Source organism: Geotrypetes seraphini, chromosome 8, assembly GCF_902459505.1.
Source record: "Geotrypetes seraphini chromosome 8, aGeoSer1.1, whole genome shotgun sequence".
NCBI classification, from domain to species: domain Eukaryota; kingdom Metazoa; phylum Chordata; class Amphibia; order Gymnophiona; family Dermophiidae; genus Geotrypetes; species Geotrypetes seraphini.
The window spans coordinates 83,132,966-83,152,659 of NC_047091.1; the positions used below are offsets into that span (position 1 = coordinate 83,132,966).

At 46.5% G+C, this 19,694-nt stretch overlaps 2 protein-coding genes across 4 annotated transcripts in view; one reads left to right on the top strand and one right to left on the bottom strand.

The window, feature by feature from the left end:
• The window catches only part of LOC117364736 (putative nuclease HARBI1), a 26,909-nt gene extending 12,480 nt beyond the window's left edge, over positions 1–14,429 (bottom strand). The window contains exons 1-2 of the mRNA XM_033954276.1: positions 13,626–14,429; positions 9,442–9,825 (exon numbers count right to left, since the gene is read on the bottom strand). Of these exons, the coding sequence (XP_033810167.1) occupies positions 9,452–9,825; positions 13,626–14,304 (1,053 nt within the window). The 5' untranslated portion in view covers positions 14,305–14,429 and the 3' untranslated portion in view covers positions 9,442–9,451. The remainder of the gene's footprint in view (positions 1–9,441; positions 9,826–13,625) is intronic.
• Positions 14,391–19,694, top strand: part of TUT1 (terminal uridylyl transferase 1, U6 snRNA-specific) — a 45,340-nt gene continuing 40,036 nt past the window's right edge. For 2 of the 3 annotated variants that reach the window (XM_033954270.1, XM_033954271.1), the window contains exon 1: positions 14,391–14,776. In XM_033954270.1, coding sequence (XP_033810161.1) covers positions 14,698–14,776 — 79 coding nt within the window. In that variant the 5' untranslated portion in view covers positions 14,391–14,697. The remainder of the gene's footprint in view (positions 14,777–19,694) is intronic. The other variant, XM_033954273.1, reaches the window with a different exon arrangement.

A 19,694-nucleotide genomic window follows, 5' to 3' on the forward strand; every position in this document is an offset into this window, starting at 1 on the left:
GCTGCTCTAACTACTGGACCCACTCCATTCATCAAGAATAGCAGTGCTGCTGGGTTTTAAGAAGTTTGAACAAGTATTTATTGTTAATGGACAGGTGCTTGCTCAAGTGACTTGAATTGGCCACAGTCAGAGAGGATGCTGGGCTTGATCTGAAACAGCACTGCACTTGTTTTTGAGAAGGGTACTTTGCAATGTTGGGTAGTGTGAAGATAACTGTGCTTTCATGGATTAAGAAGGGATGGGCGCATGGAATGGGGTTGCAAATTCTATACTGCTCTTGGAGGTACATGGATACAGCATTGCCATGGGCTAACAGCAGGCAGATCTCTGCTATCAGTAAATAAGTGTGCTGTTCCTACAGAGAATCTGCTGCCATAATTGATTTTAGGCACTTTTTCCAATCAGAAGTTTCCAGGAATGCCCTGCTATATTACCTTTCATGTCTCAGCTGAAGAAATCCTGCACCAGGGCAAAGCGAGCCTGCTCTGCCTCCTCTTGTTACTGTTTCCTTTGCAACCACATCATCGCTCTGTGGTTCCTGGGCGCCAGCTTCCCCGTGCATGCTTCTATGCCCCTGGCAACTGTGGCAAATCTTCAGGAGGCTATACTGTAGTTCAAGCAACAAAAACTAACTGGCTCAAGCAACAGAAACAAGCTTTCAGTGCTGCAAGTTTGTGTGATGATGGCATGTGTGCTGTGACGTACATGGTTATAGTGGTGCTCAGCTGGGGTTTGTGGATTCTCAATGAGAGTCATCAGCCATGTCTTCAGCTGTAGACAGTCTCCTAAGGTAAGAAATAAAATTATAAAACTTGGTACTAAGAGGCATTTGCTGTGGCTAGACATCCTTAAAGCTGTCTTGTTACTGGAATCACTGAATATGGAGAACTAATCATCTTTGCTCAGGGCTAGTGCCAGTTACAGCAGATGAGCCCTTTTTCTATGCTAATGTTAGAGAATATAACAGTCTGTTAATGCAAAACATGGGGATGTATTAGGACCAAGTACAAGGAGCTGCGCCTTAGACAGTGCTAAGGGCTTTCTCAAGGAGAAGAGGCTATCTGCCTTCAGGAGAGATAAGGCTCAAGGAATCTCAATCTGAGCTTTGGTCTGGCTCAAAAGATGGAGTTGTCCCTGTATTAGGGTCAACCATGCACAGGAGGCTTCTCCAAGCAGCTTTAGGGCCATACATTCGGTAATAAGGCAGTCTCCATCACATTAGGAAAGTCTGTGTGCTAAAATCTGCTACTTAGTCATGAAGCTATTTATCCCCCACTCCCAGGCTAGAGTTATACTTAAGGTGACGAGGAGGCTAGGGACTGCAGGGGCAAACACCCAGCAGCCATCCCTTCTTGTCCTGCCAGTTTTCAAAGATATACTTCAAGCTGGATTGGCTCAGGATAGTGGCGTCATGCATAGCTAGGGAACTCAACCACCACGTGATCATGCCCTGAGCACTGCATACTAGCTGCTGCTGGTGGTTGTACAGATTCTCGTGGTCCAAGGGTGGCTTCAGTGCCATGTGGGTGCAACCCATGGTGCTCACATGTGCGGGAAACCAGTGATGGCCAGGAATTCCTGGCAGGTGTGCTCACGCTGATGAGCACTGAAGGGGAAGCAGATGTAAGTGTTGAACTGGCGCAGGAGCGTAGCCGTAACTTACGCAATGCAGCAGGATATGCTGGCCTGGCTGGGAATGTGTAGAAACTGAGGGTGGTAGTTACTTTGACTTAGACAGGGAGAGCATAGTTATGGCCAGTAGAAGGCTGCAGGTCCTGTTCCAGTATATGGCACAAGTGGCAGATCATCTTGGGATTCAGCTGATAGTGCTGCATCACCAAATTCTAGTGCATATTCAGGAACTAGATGTGGGTCTTGAAGACCCATTCCTGTTGCACCTGATGCTGGTAGTGGATGTGAGCCCACTGGGCTAGCAAATATAGGGCCATGGCTAGGGATTAAGGGAAGTCCCTCTATCACTAGGGGGTATTCGAGCGTCTTCCTATTACCGTCTTTCAGTGACACCCCTCCCACACACCATCACCTGTGACATCTCATTTCTCTCTCGCTTTTGTTTCTCTCAAAATGGAACACATTGCCCCACATACTCATCTTCCCCACCATGGAGTCCAGCCATTGACTTTTGTTCCCCTGTGTCGAACACTGGCTACGCGTCTTCGACAGGCTGACATCCTGCCCCCTGTGGCTCTGAAGTAGGAAGAGCAGTCATTTCCTAGAGTCATTTGCTGCCGGAAGTGCTTTCCCTTTTCGTCATTTCTGGTACAGGGGTATGTGGCGAAGATATTTTAATAGCAGCTATACCATGAAAAGATGGAGCTGGAGGCTGATGTTGAACTGTTATCACAGGGTGGATTTTGCTGCCTTTGCGTATTACAGATAGCAAATCGTGAGTATCTGTACCCTGAGGGGTGAGAAAAGGAATGGCACATGCTCGTGCCTTTGACTGACCTTATTGTTTCTATAGTGCTACTAGACTTATGCAACACTGTACAAATTAATATGCAGGTACTTTCTCTGTCCCAAGTGGGCTCACAATCTAAGTTTTGTACCTGGAAGGAATCTGTGTAGAAGCCTCCTAATATGCTCTATTACCATGATTTGTATGCAAAAGCACTCAACGCTGTGGTTATGAATGGAAGATTAGGTTCTTACCTTTGGTAATCTTCTTTCTGTTAGACCCCAGAGAATTCTGTACCTCAGGTGTTCAATCCCAACTCGCGAACCGGTTATTGCAAAAAATCCACCCTTTTTCTGCATGTGCTCCTTCCACTTAACTGAGTAGACACAAAGCCCCCTTCAGTTCATTCCAAAAGCCAACCAATCTTACTGGAACAAGGCATATATATATATCAAGGGAATACGGGGAACTACACCGCCAACACAAGAAAGTTCAGCTCTGCTCTGCAAAAAATAAAAAAAACTATTAATAAACTGCCAACAAGGAACACAGGCAAGAATGTATGAACAACACATGGAATAAAACTGGTGCGTGCAATGAGCACAAACTAAAAACATACCATTGGTAAGATACATATGAAAAGCGATTTCCCCACATGGCCCGTCTGCTGGATGGAAGATTCTGTGGCCTGTAAGGAGAAATAGCTGATGCAGAAAAAAGAAACTGAGCATTTAGAGAGCGGGGGCGTACAAAATTCTCCAGGAGCTAACAGAAAGATTACCAAAGTTAAGAACCTAATCATCCATTCTGTTACGTCCCTTCCGGATTCTGTACCATAAGTGATGTACCAAAGCAACAGCAACATCTAGGGAGGGACATAAGAGCCTGCCCTCTATACTATGGCCCTAAAGGCAGCAGCAGGGCAAGCTGCCACATCCACTTGGTAAAATCTGGTAAAGGTATAAAGAGAAGACCAAGTAGCCACCCTGCAAATCTTGGTTGGGTGAATTGCTAAAGACTCCGCCCACGATGCTGCGATGCTGCTCTTGTCGAGTGGGCTTTGAGAGAAATTGGAGGCTGCTTACTATAGGCAGTGTAAGTTGATGAAATGGCCATGCGAATCTAACTAGCGATAGAAGCTTTAGACACTGACCTATCTTGCCTGGACTGGCTAGTCAGGACAAACATGGTCAGAAAGTCAAAAATCATTAAACCTCTCCAGGAAGTGGATGAAGACTATCTGCATATCCAGTCTTCACAAGATCTGATCCTTCTGCCCTGACCCCGTAGGGTAATATGTAGTCGAACCTTCTGGTTGACATGGAATTCTGAAACCACGTCTTGTCAGAAAGGAAGAAACAGTAAGGAGAGAAATTCCCGCTTCCGTGATCCAGAGCAGCTCTGAAATACGCCTTGCCGAGACAGTCACCACAAGAAAAACAGTCTTGATGGCAAGATCCAGAAGTGAAGCATCTCTGAGTGACTCAAAAGGGGCTTCCGCAAGCCCCTTAAATACAATATTAAGATTCCATGAAGGAAAGGACTGAGGTAGGTGAGGCCTCAAACGAAGCGTCCCTCTGAGAAATCCGGTCATATCAGGATGAATTGTAAGCGAAGTAGAATCACTATGCACTCTAAAACATGAAAGTCCAGCCACCTGAACTTTGAGGGAAGCCACCACCAGGTCCTTCTCAACATCAGCCTGAAGTAAAGCCAAAATTACCAGAATGGGAGTAGGTAATGGCTCCACCTGGTCCTTTGCACATCACTGCTGAAAGGCCTACCAAGCCTTGGCATAAACTGCCATTGTAGAGGGCTTTTTAGACGTCAAGAGAATCGCAATGACTATATCGGAGTAGCTCCTCTGAATCAAGGCTGAGTGCTCAAGAGCCATGATGTAAGAGCAAAGTTCTGAGGATTCTCCATGGGCACCAGACCCTGGCTGAGCAGGTCGTGATGAAGAGGAAGCCTGAACCTCTTGTCCTGTGGAAGATGGACATGATCCGCATTTCACAGATGGTGAGCCAGTCCAGAATCACAAGGGTCACCAAACCTGGATGAGCTGCTATTCTGTGAATGACCCGGCCCACCAAGAGTGGAAAATGTAAAAGAGCTTCTGAGTCAGCCAGGTCTGAGCTAACGCTGCTAGACCCAAGCTTCCTGGTTCTGTCCTTCGACTGAAGAATCGCTTGACTTTAAAGTTCTTAGCTGAAGCCATCAAGTCTATCTAGGGCTTACCCCCACAATGAGATGGAATACACTCTGTGAAAAAGACCACTTTCCGGATCCAGGACTTGGTGACTGAGGAAGTCCACTGGCACGTTTTCCACTCTGGCCACTTGCACCACAGAGAGAGCCTGAAGGAGCGCACCAGTACAGCATCCGAGCCTCCCAACTCAAGTGAGCACTCTTGTTACCTCCCTGCCGATTTATTTATGCCACCACTGTGGTGTTGTTGGAAAACACTCTTACCGCTTTTCCTTCCAGGGAGTTTTGCAGAGCCCTCAATGCCAGTCATATGGCTTGAAGTTCCAGATGGTTGATCAACCCTTTTCATGGGGAGTCCAACGACCTTGACTCGAGCAGGCTGGCATCGATCATTATTGTAGTCCACTCTGAGATACGAAGAGAAATGCCTTGCCGGAGAGCTTCCCCCTAGATACACCGGCGCAGGTTGCGGTGAGCTTGCTCCATCCAAGGAAGCTGCATTTGTAAGGAGAGCTTGAAGGAACCACTGGGAAAGGAGAGACTCCTATAGAGGCTGCATATGCTCTCTCCCCATTTACCTTCAGCATCTTCTCCCCACTCTGCCTTCCCCAATCTCCACTTCTGCCCACTCTGCCTTCCTCATTTTTTCCCTTCAGCGTCTTCTCCCCACTCTGCCTTCCCCATTTTTTCCCTTCAGTGTCTTTTGCCCACTCTGTCTTCCCCAATCCCCATTTCTCTTCAGTGTCTTCTCCCCACTCTGCCTTCCTCATTTTTCCCCTTCAGCGCATTCTCCCCACTGCCGGACAATGAACCCGAATGCTCTCCGTGACAGGGGCCATTCTCCCGGGTCCAGATCTGCCAACTTAGAAAGTCTGCCTGAATGTTGTTACCACCCACCACGTGGGCAGCGGACAAAGCCATCAGATGCTTTTCTGCCCAGGAAAAGAGCATCCTAGCTGCCAGGCTCAACAGAGGACTCTGCGTGTCACCCTGTCGGTTGACACAGGCTACTGCTATCGCATTGTCTGAGAACACTCGAACAGCTTGAAGATAGAGACACCTCTGAAAGTGCAACAAGGCCAGCCGAATCGCACACACTTCCAGGTGATTTGTCGACCACCTGCTCACCAGAGCAGACCACCGGCCCTGAGTTGCACTCTGCCCCCCCCCCCCCTCTCCTAGCTGGAAGACTCGCATCCGGAATCAGAGTCACCCAATCCAAGACCTGCAAGCAGATACATTAGGGACTGCTGAAGAGGCTGGAGTCTCGCTCTGGCCCACGGGATCACATCTATGGATGCCATCATGAGACCCAGGAACTGCAGATATTGCCAGGCCATATGAGCTGGTACCACTAACAGGGACCGAATGGAACTCTTGCAACTTGATCTTCCTGGGTTCTGTAAGGAACACCTGATTCTGGGCCATGTGAAACCAGACTCCCAGGTACTCCAAGTCCTGCGTTGGCTTGAGGTGGCTGTTCAGTCTGATTACCCAGCCAAGAAGCTCCAGTAATTGCACCACCTGATGAAATGCCCTGCGCTCCTCCGTGAGTGAGGGGACTCTGATCAGCCAAATGTCCAGATATGGATGGACTAGGATACCCTGCGAATGAAGATGCACAGGCACTTCCACCATGACCTTGGCGAAGGTTCTGGGTACGGAGACAAGACCGAAAAACAAAGCTGCAAACTGAAAGTGCTTCCCCATCACGAGGAACCGCAGAAACCTCCTGTGTTCCCGGAAAATGGGTATGTGGAGATATGCTTCTGTGAGATCCAGGGAAGCCAAGAATTCCTCAGGGGCTACTGCCACAATGACTGAATGCACCATTTCTATCTGGAAACGTGAAAATCACAGAAAATCATTCACTGTCTTTAGATCCAGAATAGGTCTCCAAACTTCTAAGCCTTTCTTTTGGAATGATGAAGTACATCGAGTATCTCCCAGAGCCCAAGTCCCTCCTTCCTACCTACCTGTCTGCTTCTGGGGGGGGGGGGGAGGAGGCTGAAGCCTCCTTTGCGGCTGCCTTGTCCAAAGTGGAATTTACACTTGGTTTTCCATTCGCTGTCTCGTCCGCCCTATGAACCTCTGGATCTGATCTCTCTGAAAGATCTTGCCATCAAGACCGTTTTCCTAGTAGCAGTCCCTTCTGCATGTAGAGTGTCGGAGCTTCACTGAGATAGGAGGCCGCTTCCCAGCTCCAATATAGACAGAAGAAATGGCCATTCGAATCCACCTGGAAATCAATATCTTCTATGTTGGACAACCTTTTTAGACCACTACAACCAGGAAAAACAGGATTATCTGACAAACAAAACTAGTTTGTGACTTCAAATACCTCAGCAAAATAACATAAGAACATAAGTATAGCTTTACTGGGTCCATCAAGCCCAGTAGCCCGTTGTCACGGTGGCCAATCCAGGTCACTAGTACCTGGCCAAAACCCAAGGAGTGGCATGCTACCGATCCAGGGCAAGCAGTGGCTTCCCCCATGTCTTTTTCAATAACAGACTATGCACATCCATGGATTTTAATACCTTGTCATGTTTTCTCGAACCTAAGGGTGCGTAGGCTGGCAACCACACTTCTTGATTGATGTGGTAGTTAGAAACCACTTTCAGCAAAAAAGAGAGGACTATGTGCTGTCACACTTGAGTCCATAATTCTAAGAAAAGGATCTCTACAGGACAAAGCCTGAAGTTTGGACACTTTCCAGGCGGAGGTAATGGCCACCAAAAACACCATCTTGATGGTGAGATCCATCAAAGAAGCTTGGTCCAACGGCTCATAGGGCGGACCCGTAAGAGCCCTTAGAACCAGGTTAAGATTCCAAGTCAGAAACTGCTGCCGCTGCGAAGGCCATAGCCATAACACACACTTCAAAAATCTAACCACATCCAGATGAGCCACAAAAGAGCTCCCATGAGGCTTGGGACTGAAGCAAGAAAGCCCAGCTATCTGAACTCTGAGAGCCGATTGCTAGGCCCTTTTTCAGGTCCTCCTGGAGAAAAGCAAGCACCACCGGGATCGATGCAGAGCCCGAGTCGTCATTCTTCTGATTGGAAACACTTCCAGGCCTTCCTGTATGCTGCAATGGTCAACCTCTTTTTACTCTGCAAAATGTAAGCAACTATGCACTAGTGCTACACGCTCAAGAGCCATGCTGTAAGAATAACAAGCAAGTTTGAGACCCTGACCAAGTTGTAGACACAAAGGTCTGCATACCATGGGTGTCTCGGCCAATCTGGTGTTACCAGAACCACCATTCCCTGGTGTGCCATGCACAGCACACGTCTTATCATGGGCCACAGAGGAAAGGCATAGAGGATGTTTGATCAGTTACTTGAATGTTATAATGTTAATGGGGACTTTTATTAAGGAGAACAGAATTTTAGTGTTGGAGATTTTTCCTCATTTCCCTCCTTTAGCTATGTCTATCATTACAGTGCTACTTGATTGTTTTTATACAAACTGAGGGGGCAGTAGCAGCTCTCTGGGAAGGAGGCAGAGTTCAAAAGATGATTTGACAGAATTCTGCAAGCAACTTGTGGGTTCAGATGCAAAACCCTACTATTCAGAACCACAAGAACATCTACAAGAAAAAAGAAAGATTCTCAAGGTAAGAACCTAATCTTTCTTTCTTGCCATCTTCTGGGTATTTCCTTTGTATTGTCATGTCCCAAATACTGCAAATAACCACATTTGAAATATCTGCTTATTAAATTGTCCTTAATTGCTGTTCTGCATACTGCAGAGCTTACAATTTCCTTCACAATTTTATTTCTAGAAAAGCCACTCTAATTGTACCAAGTCTCAATTTTGTCTTATAATTTTGCCACTTTATTGCTGCCAGAAGAAAATCTCAAAATACAAGCTGAAACTAAGCCATTACTTGCTGACTTCTTACATGAATTAAGCAATAAATCCTGATCATTGTACTTTGTGGAGCATCAAAAAAGGAAAAAAAAATCCACTGATTCTATTGAAATGAGTTTATTCAAAAATTACACTTTATTAAAATATAGTAGTTGTCATCCTAAAAAAATTGAGATAGTTTGCGTTTTCACAACTGCTAAGGATTAAGAGAAATTGTTCAGATGAGAATACTTATAAGACACAAGCCAAGTTGTTAATGATTAAAGACTGAGGATATCTGCCAAAAGTGTTAAAAAAACCCAAACCATACACTAGAGCAAAGCCGCCTATGCAGTACATGTACATGTCAAGCCGCCTATGCAGTTAGGCAGTGCACTTTTGCAAAAGGACCTAATTTATTTTTTATATTCCTGTCTCCAAAGAACTTTGTTCAGCAGTGCTAAGTGACTAACCAAAGCTATGTTGATGGGATTTGAAAACTGGCATTCCTGGTTCTTAGTTTGCTGCTCTAACTACTGGATCCTATTCCACTTATCAAGATTAGCAGTGTAGTTGGATTAAGAAGTTTGAACAAGTTTCTGGAGGGTATTAATTGTTAATGGGCAGGTGCTTGCTCAAGTAACTTGAATTGGCCAGAGAAAGGATGCTGGGCTTGATCTGAAACAGCACTGCACTTGTTTTTGAGAAGGTTACTCTGCAATGTTAGGAAGTGTGAAGATAACTATGCTTTCATGGAACCTTTTATAGCATGGGGATGCAAATTCTATACTGCTCTTGGAAGTACAATACATGGATACAGCACTGCCATGGGCTCAACAGCAGGCAGATCTCTGCTATCAGTAAATTGGTGTGCTGTTCCTACAGATTATCGGCTGCCATAATCGATTTTAGGCACTTTCTCTAATCAAAAGTTTCCAAGAATGTCCTGCTATTACCTGTCATGCATCAGCTGAAGAAATCCTGCACCAGGGCCAAGCGGGCCTGCTCTGCCTCCTCAGCTACTGTTTCTTTTGTAACCACATCATCGCTCTGTGGTTCCTGGGCCCCAGCTTCTCCTGTGCATGCCTCTATGCCCCGGGCAACTGCAATGTTGTGCAGCACACAGCAGGCCACAAAGATGTGGCAAACCTTCAGGGGGCTGTACTGTAGTACCCCACCTGTCCGGCTCAAGCAACGGAAACGAGCTTTCAGTGCTGCAACGGTTTGTGTGATGATGGCACGTGTGCTGTGATGCACATGATTATACTGGTGCTCAGCTGGGGTCTGTGGATTCTCAATGGGGGTCATCAGCCATGTCTTCAGGCTGTAGACTCTGTCTCCTAAGGTAAGAAATAAAATGATAAAACTTGGTACTAAGAGGCATATACTGTTGGCTAGACATCCTTAAAGCTGTCTTGCTGGAATCACTGAATATGGAGAGCTCAATCTTTGCTCAGAGCTAGTGCCAGTTACAGCAGATGAGCCCTTTGTCTATATGCCAGTGTTAGAAAAGATAATGACAGATTAAATTCTTACCTCAGTAATCTGGGTTAGGATACACAGGAGTCCATACTTGAGCTGTTGATTCCTATTTCCCATGAACTGCAGAAGGATATCCCTTTAAGAACTTGAAAACTCTTCCGCTTCTGCAGTGGAGCACAGTACTTCCCTCAGTTTGTACCAAAGCAATCAAACTCCACTGAAACGTAAGAGAAGGAGAGGCACACTGAACTTCCCTGGATCTCTACAGTACACTTTCCAGGCGGAGGTAATGGCCACCAAAAACACCATTTTGATGGTGAGATCCATCAAAAACGTTTGGTCCAACGAAGAGCCCTTAGAACCAGGCTAAGATTCCAAGTCAGAAACAGCTGCCGCTGCAGAGGCCACAGCCATAACACACACTTCAAAAATCTAACCACATCCAGATGAGCCACAAAAAAGCTCCCATGAGGCTTGGGACTGAAGCAAGAAAGCCCAGCTATCTGAACAATGAGAGCCAATTGCTAGGCCCTTTTTCAGGCCCTCCTTGGGTTTTGGCCAGGTACTAGTGGATTGGCCACTGTGAGAACGGGCTACTGGGCTTGATGGACCATTGGTCTGACCCAGTAAGGCTATACTTATGTTTTTATGTTATTTTGCTGAGGTATTTGAAGTCACAAAACTAGTTTCTTTGGCAGATAATACTGTTTTTCCTGGTTGTAGTGGCCCAAAAATGTTGTCCAGCATAGAAGATATTGATTTCTAGGTGGATTTGAATGGCCATTTCTTCTGCCTATTTTGGAGCTGAGAATCAGCCTCCTATTTCGGTGAAGCTCCGACACTCTACGTGTAGAAGGGATCACTACTAGGAAAACGATCTTGATGGCAAGATCTTTCAGGGAGCTCTGATCCAGAGGTTCACAGGGGGGACGAGCCAGCAAATGGAGAACCAAATGTAAATTCCACGTCGGACAAGGCAGCCGCAAAAGAGGCCTCAGCCCTCCCCTACCCCCACCGCAAGAAGCGGACAACATCCGAGTGAGACACCAGTGAACCCCTGAGAGCAGTGGGACCCAAATACGAGAGTCCCGCAATCTGAACACAGAGCAAATAAAATGCAAGCCCCTTCCTGATGCCAGCTTGCAGGAAGACCAGGACCTGTGCCACTGAAGGGGCCAACGGATCCACCTGAACCCTCTCACACAAAGCCTGAAAACACCTCCAGGCTTTCGCATATAACCAGGGGTAGGCAATTCCGGTCCTCGAGAGCCAGAGCCAGGTCAGGTTTTCAGGATATCCACAATAAATATGCATGAGATAGATTTGCCTCTCAAGGAGGCAGTACATGCAAATCCATCTCATACATATTCATTGTGGATATCCTGAAAACTTGACCTGGCTCTGGCTCTCGAGGACCAAAATTGCCTACCCCTGGCATATACTGACTTGGTGGAATTCTGCTTACTCTGAAGAAGCGTAGCGATGACCGCAGACGAATAGCCCCTGGCTGTCAATGCCATACGCTCAAGAGCCAAGCCTTAAGACCAAAGCGGTCCAGATCTTGGAGCGCTAAGGGACCCTGCGTAGCGGCCTGTATATCATTCTGCTATGCTCAGACTGGACTGCACCCGGAGAGTCATGTCACAGCTCACAAAGTCCAAGCTATGGCAGCTTCTGTTGCTTTCCTTAGATCTACTCCAATTGAGGAAATCTGTGTAAAGCTGCCACCTGGTTCTTAAACTGTAGGTAACTCAAAACCAAATTCTAGCCCCTCCTCCTATGGTCATCTCCTGTTACCCCAGGAATTCCAGTTTTATTTCCTACAACCTTGCTGTAGGGTCTTGTCTTTTCTGCTCGTGCTTTATTTTTCTAAATTTTAGTCAGTTAATTTGATATTTGGTTTGGGTCTTGCCCTAGTACTGTAGATACACCCTGTGGGAGGCAGACAGTTTCTTCAGCCGCCGCTAAGAGGTCGGCAGCGAAGGGTTGGACGCACTGGTATAGCCTTGGCCTCTGGGGGATCTACTCTGTGTCTTGGAAAACAAACAAGTTTTTTATTGTTTCCTAAAATGTAAGTAGGAGATGGAAGTCAACATTAATAGCTTAAAGTCCTTGTTGCATGTAGCTGCTTGATAAAAATAGAAAGTGCTGATGGTACTTTTTAAATTTACAGCCGTTAACAGGAGGGAAAACAAAAAGCATGAGAGCTACGAAAATGCATTAAATTTGCAACAAGAAATGAGTAGTAATCTCTGCAGATTTCATCAGGTGAAACATCCTGGGATTCCACCCAGTAGGCTGCTATACCTCTGGTGGTCCTAAAGGAGGCTCACCACCGGTTGAACTGCATGCTTGCAGTCTGCTAGCAAGGGGGCCCTATCAGCCAATTTTCTAGATAAGGATGAACCTGGACCCCCATAAGACGAAGATGGGCCATTACAACCACCATTACCCTGGTAAAGGTGCAGGGAGCCATGGCCAAACCGAAGGGGAGCACCACAAACTGGAAGTGGTGCTGAAGCAGGTGAAATGTCAGATATCTCCTGCAAACCGGAAAGATGGGAATGTGAAGATATGCCTCTGTTAAATCCAGAGAAGGAATTTTCCTGGAGCCACCGCTGCTATGACGGAGTGGATGGCAGGGAAGGCGCAGACCCCTCTCTATGCTCAATCGCACCAGGGTTGTGTACCACGGCCTTCTTGGCCAGTCCGGGTCCACCAGAAACACCTGGCCCATGTGAGAAGCCACCTGGCGTAGAACATACCCTATCATTTGTCTTTGAATGCTGACAGCTGCCCTCTGACCTGATGAGGATCAGCTCTCCTCCTGATGTCATTGCTGCTTCTCAGCAGATCGCTGCTAACTCTCACTCCTGTGATTTCTTATGTAAGTGACAGGGGGAGAAATTATGCAGCTGGCTTCCTGATACTCCTAGGGTTCTTATTCAGGGGCTACACAGCCTGCGCTCAAGCCTCTGACCAAATCAACAGGCCCGCTCCCAAGGGGATGGACTCCGAGCAGGCTCAGAGAACTTTGATAGCTTGTCATGAGAGCAGCAGTCCTTTCCCTAGCAGAGTATGCTCAGAGCACAGTAGCCATGAAGAACCTCAAAAGGCTGGTGGAAAAAATTAAAACAAAGAAGAGCAGAGCAAAACACACCTGCGTTTCCTTGCACAAGGAATAACTGAGTGAGGTGCTGTATTCCACTCTGAAGGGGAGGAGTTCTCAAGTTCTTAAAGGGATATCCTTCTGTAGTTTGGAGGATATGGGAATCAACAGCTGAAGTATGGACTCCTGTATATGCGCAAGGGCAGTGTGTTAAGGCACTACTTTAGGATCACAATGTTAAGAGCTGCCTCAAAGAGAAGAGGCTACCTGTCTACATGAGAAATAAGGCTCAAAGAATCTCAAACTAAGGTTGGGGGTGGCTCAAACGATGAGGTTATCTCTGCGTTAGGGTCAACCATGCAGAAGAGGCTGCCCTAAGCTGCTTTAGGATCATACATACGGTACGAGACAGTTGCTGTTTGCTTTAGGGTCTGTATCACTTTAGGAACGTCTGTGTGCTAAAAATCTGCCAGCCAGTCACGCTAGTCAGATTTAAGGCGAAGAGGAGGCTCCCTCTAGGCGCCTGAGACTGCAGGGGCAAACACTCACCCAGCAGCCATCCCTTCTCGTCCTGCCAGCTTTGAAAGATATGCTTCAAACTGGAATGGCTCAGGATGGTGGCATCGTGCATGGAGCCCGGGAACTCAGCCACCACGTGCGTGATCATGCCCTGAGCGTTGCATACAATCTGCATGTTCATAGAGTGGTAGCGCTGCCGGTTGCGGTAGAGATTCTCGTGGTCCAAGGGTGGCTTCAGTGCCACGTGGGTACAACCCACGGCGCCCAGCACGTGCGGGAAACCAGCGATAGCCAGGAACTCCTGGCGGGTGCGCTCGCGCTGCTGAGCATTGAAGGGGAAACAGATGTAAGAGTTGGCCCGGCGCACGAGCGCTGCCGTAACTTGCGCAATGCAGCGCGACATACTGGCCTGGCTGATGCCCGCCGCATCGCCCGCGGGCGTCTGGAAAGTGCCTGAAGTGTAGAAATTGAGGGCGGCAGTCACTTTGACATAGACGGGGAGGGCGTGGCTACGGCCAGTAGAAGGCTGCAGGTCCCGTTCCAGGATATGGCACAGGTCCCGGATCATCTCGGGATTCAGCTGATAGCGCTCCAGCACCACCTCCTCGGGCATATTCAGGAACTGGATGCGGGTCTTAAAGACCCGCTCCTGTGGCACCCGACGTTGGCGGCGGGCGTGAGCCCGCTGGGCTAGCAAGTATAAGGCCATGGCTAGGGATTAAGGGGAGCCCTTCCACCACTAGGGGGTCCTGGAGTGTCTCTCTGCCACCCTCTTTGTTTTGGTGTCATCCCTCCCACACACTGTTGCCTGTGACTGTCTCGTTTCCCTCTGCTTTTTTTTTTCTCAAGACGTAAATGCGTTAGCCCGCCTACTTTTCCTTTCCCTCCCCACCGTTGCCGTGGTGTACGGCTATTGATTTTTGTTTCTCTAAACCGATTGGCTATGCGTCTTCGGACGGGTTGACGTCCTGCTCTCGGACTTTGTGGCTCTAGAGCAGGAGGATAGAGGTTGCTGTGCTACCGGAAGTGCTTTCCCGTTTTGTCGTTTCCGGTACGGGGGCATGTGGCGGACACATTTGAATAGCAGCTATACCGTGAAAAGATGGAGGTGGAGGATGATGTTGAGCTGTTATCACGCGGTGGATTTCGCTGCCGTCTTTGCATGTTGCAGGTGGCGAATCGTGAGTATCTGTGCCCCGAGGGGTGAGGAAAGTAATGGCGGGCGCCCGTGCCTTTGACCAATCTTACAAGTGTCATTAATCGTGTATATGTTAATATTCAGGTACTTTATCTATTCCTACTGAACGCACAATCTTAAGTTTTGTACCTGAGGCACTGGAGGGTTAGGTATGGTTAACAGATTTCCTCTTAAAAAAAAGATATGGCCCCGCTCCCCCCTTGTGCCTCCTTCCCTGAGCTCCGGGCCATGTCTAGAGGGCATCCATGTATATGTGGATGTTGATAAGATGACGTTACACGTCTATTCATGCATGTGGTGCCATCATGTCAACGACTACACGTGCACGGAGGTCCTCCCCCCCCCCAGCTCGTGACCCTCCAAAACCCGGCCAAACTACCGAAAAATATCTTCCTGCTTGGGGCCATTCATTCCTACCAGAGCACAGATAAACCCTATGTAAATACAGTACCAAAAACAGAACCCTAAGATGCCAGACTCTGCATGCAGTACGCTCTAAAGAAATAGAAAGAAATACATTTCTTACAGAACAGTGCAAAATATAGGCAGCAGATTTAAATTCTGAAAACTGACATTTTGATCACTAAATTGAAAATGAAATAATTTTCCTACCTTTGTTGTCTGGTGATTTTATTTTTCTACTCATTTTTTTTCCCAGTCTCTAGTTGCATTTCCTTCTGTGTGTGCTCTTAACTCTCTTATTTCCAGGGCCTTATCCATTTGCTGTTTTTCATTCCTTCACTTTCTGCCTTGCATCTTTCTTTATCAAGAATAATAATAATTTTTTTCTTATATACCGCCATACCAAAAAAAGTTCTAGGCGGTTCACAACAAGGTGAGCTAATACATGGGATACAGATAAAATACAAATTAGAATAATGGATTAAAAAACAGATAAAGACAGATTTACAATACAATGCAGAAAATACCGGCATGGCAGGGAACGAAGTAATACATAGAACAGATAAAATACATCAAGTTGAATATAAGGACCTTGATTGAAAAAATGAAGCAGAATGCATTAAGATACCAGCCTATCAAAGAGTTGAGTCTTTAACAATTTTCTAAAATCAAGATAGGAAGAGACCTCTAACATAATTTTTCCAAGCCATACATTCAATTTATCAGCTTGAAATGAGAGGGTTCTCTCAAGGAATTTCTTATAATGACAGGATTTTATGGAGGGATATGAAAACAAGTGCACTCTACGTGTGGTCTTTTTGGAGTGACTCAAAGAAAAATGATCCAATGGTATCCAAATTTCTAAGGTATTGTAGTGCTATACATCGGCTTCCCCTTCTTAATCCAATATACCTTTGTTTCCCTTAAGACCTCAGAATCACCACTGGTTCTGAGGTCTTAAGGGAAACAAAGGCATATTGGATTAAGAAGGGGAAGCTGATGTATAGCACTACAGTACCTTAGAAATTTGGATACCATTGGACTATTAATATTCTAAGGGCACACATTTCTGCCATTTCTGTGGATTCAAAGAAAAATGAGACACAAGATAACTTGGTAACAAACCTGAAACTGATTTATAACAAATACAAGAAAATTTGAACAGAATTCTCGACTCTTATCGGCAACCAATGGAGTTTCAAATAAAAAGGAGTTATATACTCCCATTTTTTTTTAAACCAAAAATGAGGCGAACAGCAGTATTCTGAATCGCTCAAATTTTTGAAAATTTTCTTGAAAGCACCTAGATATATAATGTTACAATAATCGAGAATACTTAAGATAGAAGACTGTACCAGTAAACGAAAGGAAGTTTCGTCGAAATACTTCTTAATGTTACGAAGCTTCCAAAACACAGAGATACATTTCTTAAACAATAAATCCGTATCTTGTTCCAGTGTGAGATGTTTATCCAGAGTCGCACCCAATATTTTTATGGATTGTTCTATATTATAGTCCAACCCATTCACATGTATTGTTGTTTCTTGAATCTTATCGTTGGGAGTTGCTTAAAAAAATGTAGTTTTTTCCGCATTTAATTTCAATTTATAAGCAGTCATCCAAAATTCAATCCGACTTAAAATAATCGCAAAAAAATTTATGAACTCCGGTGACAGACAAGTTAACGGGATGACTATAGTAATGTCATCCGCATAAATGTAGAACTTTGCAATAAATTTCCCAAGGAAGCAAGATAAATATTAAACAAAGTGGGGGACAGAGGTGAATCCTGTGGGACCCCACAAGAGTTTTCCCAACGATAAGACAAGGTATCTTCTTTAAACACTTGGTATGATCTTTTACCCAGGAAGTCTTGAAACTAGTTCAAGACATTATCTGTGACTCCAATGGATTCCAAATAATCCAACAAAATAGTATGATCTACCACAGGGGTGCCCACATTTTTTTGACTCGCGAGCTACTTTTAAAATGACCAAGTCAAAATGATCTACCAACAATAAAATTTAAAAAAAACACAACGCACACTGTACGCATAGAATTGTTAATTATCATTCCTATTCCGGGGTTTTTTCAAAGAGGTCAAAGCAGATGACTCTATGCACTGTCACCTCAGTAACAACCATACCGAAATAGACACATACCCACCCCCTCCCTTTTTACTAAACCACAATAGCAGTTTTTAGCGCAGGGAGCTGTGCTGAATGCCCAGCGCTACTCTCGATGCTCATAGGCTCCCTGCGCTAAAAACCACTATTGCGGTTTAGTAAAAGGGGACCATATTGTAAAATATAGACAGCAGATATAAATTCAGACACATTTTGATCACTAAATTTAAAATAAAATCATTTTTTCTCCCTTGTCTGGTGATTTCATGAGTCTTTGGTTGCACTTTCTTCTTCTGACTATGCATCCAATCTTTCTTTAAGCCTGTATTCTTCCTCTCCTCCACACCTCATTCCCTCCCCCAACTTTTTCTTCCTCTCTCCCTGACCTTTCTTTCTTTCTCTCTTCATGCCCCCTTTCTTTTTTTCTGTTTCTCTTCTTTCCTTCTGTCTCCCTGCCTGCCCCCTTTCTTTCTTTCTCCCTGCCCTTCCCCAAGCCACTGTCGCTGCCATCGGGGAACAGGACCCAAACCGCCACCAATGAATAACAGGCCCCAAAGCCGACGCCTGCCCCATGCTCTCCCTGCTTCGTGCCGACCAGCATTCCTCTCCCCGACGTCAATTCTGCCGTCGGAGAGGAAATTCCACCCAGCCAGGCAGCGATTAGCTGGCCCGAACCTCCTCTCCAACGGCAGAATTGACGTCGGGGAGAGGAAGACTGATCGGCCCGATAGATCGCCAAGGCAAAGTGAGTCCTGGGTGATCGACTCACTTTGCCTTGGCGAGCTACCCATCGATCGCGTTCGACCTATTGGGCACCCCTGATCTACCAGATCAAAAGTGCTGCACAGATCTAGCTGCAGAATTAACACACTTGAACCTTGACTGAATAATGAATGCAAATAATCAAACAGAGAGGCCATGATTGTTTTGGTACTAAATCCTGACCGAAACCAGATTGATTCTCATGCAGAATGCTAAACTTATCCAAATATGTAACTAATTCAGTGTTTACCAAACCTTCCTGTATCTTAGTAGCCAGAGGAATACTGGCAATAGGTCTAAAATTAGATGCAATGCTGGATGATTCTTTAGTGTTTTTTAAAATTGGTGTAATCACAATATGACCCTGTTCATCGGGAAACTTCCTTATGGATAATAAGAAATTAATCCACATTAACAATTTGGCCTTAAAGTTGACCGGGGCAACTTTCATAACATTTGGAGGACAGCTATCAAGTCTATAGTATGAGTTAACATACTTAGAGGGGCATAATCAAAAAAACCGTCTAAGTCCCTTTTTGGCCTAAGGCTTTAAACGTTGAAAGTAGAAGCAGGGAAAATGTCCCTAATCAAAAAAAATGTCCAAATGGAGGTTTTTTTTGATAATGGCCTGCCTCTACATTCAGCTGTTTGAACGCCCAGACCACCACTACGTCTACACTTATACTTCGCCTAAGCCCCAAAAGTCCAACACAAGGTTTTTTAGGCAAAGGAGGAGCCAGTCCTTCACCTAAAAGCTGGATTCTGTAACCGGTGTCTGTCAAAACCAACACCGGTTACACAATCCACACCAACCCCTCCCCCCCACGACATCGGGGCAGGAGGGAACCCAAGCCCTCCTGCCCGCGGCACTGCCCCCCCCTTCCCCCGATTACATTTGGGGCAAGAGGGAGCCCAAGCCCTCTTGCCCCGCGGCACCCCGACGTTCCCCAACGACATCGAGGCAAGAGGGAGCCCAAGCCCTCCTGCTCCGGACACCCACGGCACCCCCCCCCCCCCATTACGATCAGGCCAGGAAGGAGCCCAAGCCCTCCTGGCCTCTCGCCCCCCCCCCACCCCCCTACACGATCGGGCAAGAGGGAGCCCAACCTCTCCTGACCAGGCGGACCCCCCTACCCCCTCGACAGAAACCCCTCCCCCCCAACGACCGCCCGAACCCGCAGGTCGCAGCAGTTCGGGTAGAGGAGTGATGGCATCGTGGTAGGGGAGATGAGGCATCTCTCCTGCCGCGATCATTGCTCTAGGGGGTAGGAAGGTTGCTGGGGCCGCTGAGCTGATCGCAGCAGCCACGATCAGCTCAGCGGACCCTTTTTTGGCACTTAGACCTGTTTTGACTTCGTCTAAGTCAAAATATGTAAGTGCCGACTAGGCAACCTGCCTAGGGTTTTGGTTATACCTGCTGCACGCCTAGGTGTAGGTCGGCCCACCTCCTGCCCACCGCCCGCCCTTTCCCCTCCTCTAAACATGCCTCTTTTCTCTCTGTGCGTTTAGTGGCAGGGGAAAGGTCTAAGCTGGTTTTAGATACGTCTAAAATCAGCTTTGATTATGGGTACTTGGACGATCAGGCTTTTTGATCGTCTAAGTAGCCATTTA